The 2842-nt window shown below is 31.5% G+C and overlaps 1 protein-coding gene across 1 annotated transcript; it reads left to right on the top strand.

Moving 5' to 3' along the window:
• Window positions 1-574: 574 nt before the first annotated feature.
• LOC110934701 lies at window positions 575-2630 on the top strand. Its single transcript, XM_022177556.1, has 2 exons — window positions 575-668; window positions 1536-2630. Exon 2 carries the CDS (start codon window positions 1676-1678, stop codon window positions 2609-2611), a length of 936 nt encoding a protein of 311 aa, XP_022033248.1. The 5' UTR covers window positions 575-668; window positions 1536-1675; the 3' UTR covers window positions 2612-2630.
• The last annotated feature ends 212 nt before the right edge of the window (window positions 2631-2842 follow it).

Below are 2842 nucleotides of genomic sequence, written 5' to 3'. Positions count from 1 at the left end.
CAACAAAAGAGAAAAGTTAGGGACCAAAAGAGGAAAAAAAACTATTTGGTGTAAAATGTCAAATTTGGACAAACCTCGATGACTAAAATGGCAATTTACTCAAAAAATTACCTACATCTACCAAGTAAATTAAAGAAACTAGAGCATACTGATAAAAATTAATTGCTATATATATGACCTAAACTAATTAAAATAAATTACTATCTCATGAAGTTTATCATTTTTTTTTTCTGTCCGGTATTTTTTTCGCTTATGATAAGTGGTCCTGTTTTTTCCCATCTAAAACTGCACACATAATAAAGTAAACCAATTTAAGATACATGACAATCATCAAGACTATCTAGAATTCTATTTTCCCATCTAAAACATAATCGTTGGCTCTATTGTTATTAGCTTGAATAATGGTCCTGTTTTTTACAAATAATTAATTAGTGTGTCAAATATGATGAAATTATTATAAAGAATATATTTAGATTATCAACTCCTAATATAAACCAACTTGTTCTCCAAGTTTATTACCCCTATAAATAGTCCATGTATTCTATTGTGTATGATGCACCAATAATAATAAACATCTTCTCTCTCCCAATATCTATTCTTATCTTCTTGCTATTAGGCTTGTTTATAACACGTTATCAGCACGATTGCTTTGGATCACACATCATAAGGTATATCATATTCTCTAATTATTTTATCGTTATTCATCACACTCATACATAATCCATATTGTAATTTATACGATTGTGGGTTGTGTTAAAAATAATAATAATTAACTATACCGATTAAATTCTTATCAAGTATTATTCATGTATAGAACTATTTTAAAATTTTTGAATTTATCATTAATTAATTGTTACCCTCAAGAAGTGTAAAGGCTAGCACTGTGTGTTGCAGAATGTTCATTTAATTTAAATCACTTCACGTAGTTAAGTAAAATCGTAAATAACTTAAAGATCGTAAATAGAACTATGATCTGATTTCAAATATAATTTTTCCTATTCATCTCTATTTGATCGTTAATAATTATACTTAAATATGGGGAAATATTTTTTTCCCTGTTTGTTGTATGATGCTAGCATTTGTTTTGTTGGTTGGGAGGACGAGGGTTTTAATCAAATAGTTTTTGAATGTTTAGAAGGCAATAGATTTTGTTGTGTGATGCTTAAAGAAAAGCTAAAAACTTGAAGAGGTTGATAATCTGTATCACAGAAGTTTTCTTTAACTATTACCAGGTTAAATTTAGAGATTTGATGGTGCTTTGATTTTGTTGTGTAGTTGTAGATCTCGGTTTGGCTTTAATTTTTTGTTTTTTTTAATGATAAGTTCCATTTTGTTGTTATAAAAAAATACAAGATGTTGGTATGTAAGATGTTTAGATGAACTAAAAAACTTTCATATCTATTATAAAAATTAGAGTGACATATATTAACGGCGCCTTTAACTTTGATATATATTAATTTATAAATCAAAGACATATATTAACTCGTGTTTTTTATTTATTTATAATATGGTTCATCATGACAAATCTTGCAAAGCTTGAGTTCATGGCCTAGACATTACTGGGAAAGACTATTTGTCATGGGTATTGGATGCTGAAATACATTTGAATGCCAATAATTTGGGTGAAACAATTAAAGAAGGAAATAAAGCAACTACCCAAGATAAGGCAAAAACCATGATCTTTTTACGCCATCATATTCATGAGGCTTTGAAAAGTGAGTACCTCACTATCAAGGATCCACTTGTCATTTGGACCAACCTGAAAGAAAGGTATGACCACCAGAAAACGGTAATATTACCGAGAGCTCGTTACGAGTGGATCAATTTAAGGTTGCAAGACTTTAAGTCTATAAGCGAGTACAACTCGGCAATGTTTAGAATCACATCACAGTTGATTCTATGTGGTGAAAATATTACTGATAAGGAAATGTTGGAAAAAACATTCTTAACCTTTCACCCCTCGAATGTGATACTGCAACAACAATATCGTGAAAGGGGTTTCACCAAATATAGTGAGTTAATATCATGTTTGCTTGTGGCCGAGCAAAACAATGAGCTCTTAATGAAAAATCATGAGACTCGTCCGGTTGGAGCAACCCCAATCCCTGAAGCTAATGTGGCAACATATAATGGCCAAAGTGAAAGTTACGGACGTGGTCGAGGTTATCATCGTGGTCGTGGTCATGGCCGTGGTCGTGGTCGTGGTCATGGTCGTGGACGTGGCCGAGGAAATTATCATAGTGTTCAGTTTAAAAACAAAGGGACCCACCAAAAGTGGCATAATAATGAAAATAAATCCAACGATGAAAAAAATAAAAAGAAGGTGGGATCTTCATCGAATGCATGTTACCAATGTGGAAGTAACAATCATTGGTCGAAGACTTGTCGTACGGCCAAACACTTGGTGGAACTTTATCAACAATCCATCAAAGACAAAGCAAAAGTAATAGAGACAAATTTTACATATGGGGTTGCAAATGTTGATAAAGACCATAATGATACAACTAATTTGGATTATGATGATTTTCTTATTGAGCCAACTAACTTGGATGTTGGTGATATTGTGGCTGATACAACCCAGTTGGATGCTTGCAATTTTCCTTACATATGAATTATTAGTTTTTAAGTGATGTTATTTTCTTCATTAAGACATTTTGTTTGAGTTTTGTTTTGGGATTTGTTATGTTTGAAGAATGTTAGACATTTTATTTATATGATTTTGTTTTGTTTTGAAGCATATGGAGTGTTTAACTAAGATCCCTATTAGTGGAGAAGATATATGTCCAATAGACAACGCATCAACGCATACGATTCTTAAGAAAAAGAGTTATTTCTCTACTTT

The sequence above is a fragment of the Helianthus annuus genome, chromosome 4 (genome assembly GCF_002127325.2).
Source record: "Helianthus annuus cultivar XRQ/B chromosome 4, HanXRQr2.0-SUNRISE, whole genome shotgun sequence".
Lineage (NCBI taxonomy): Eukaryota > Viridiplantae > Streptophyta > Magnoliopsida > Asterales > Asteraceae > Helianthus > Helianthus annuus.
The sequence above is the reverse complement of the archived record's forward strand: the minus strand, read 5'-3'. Positions and strand labels throughout refer to the sequence as shown.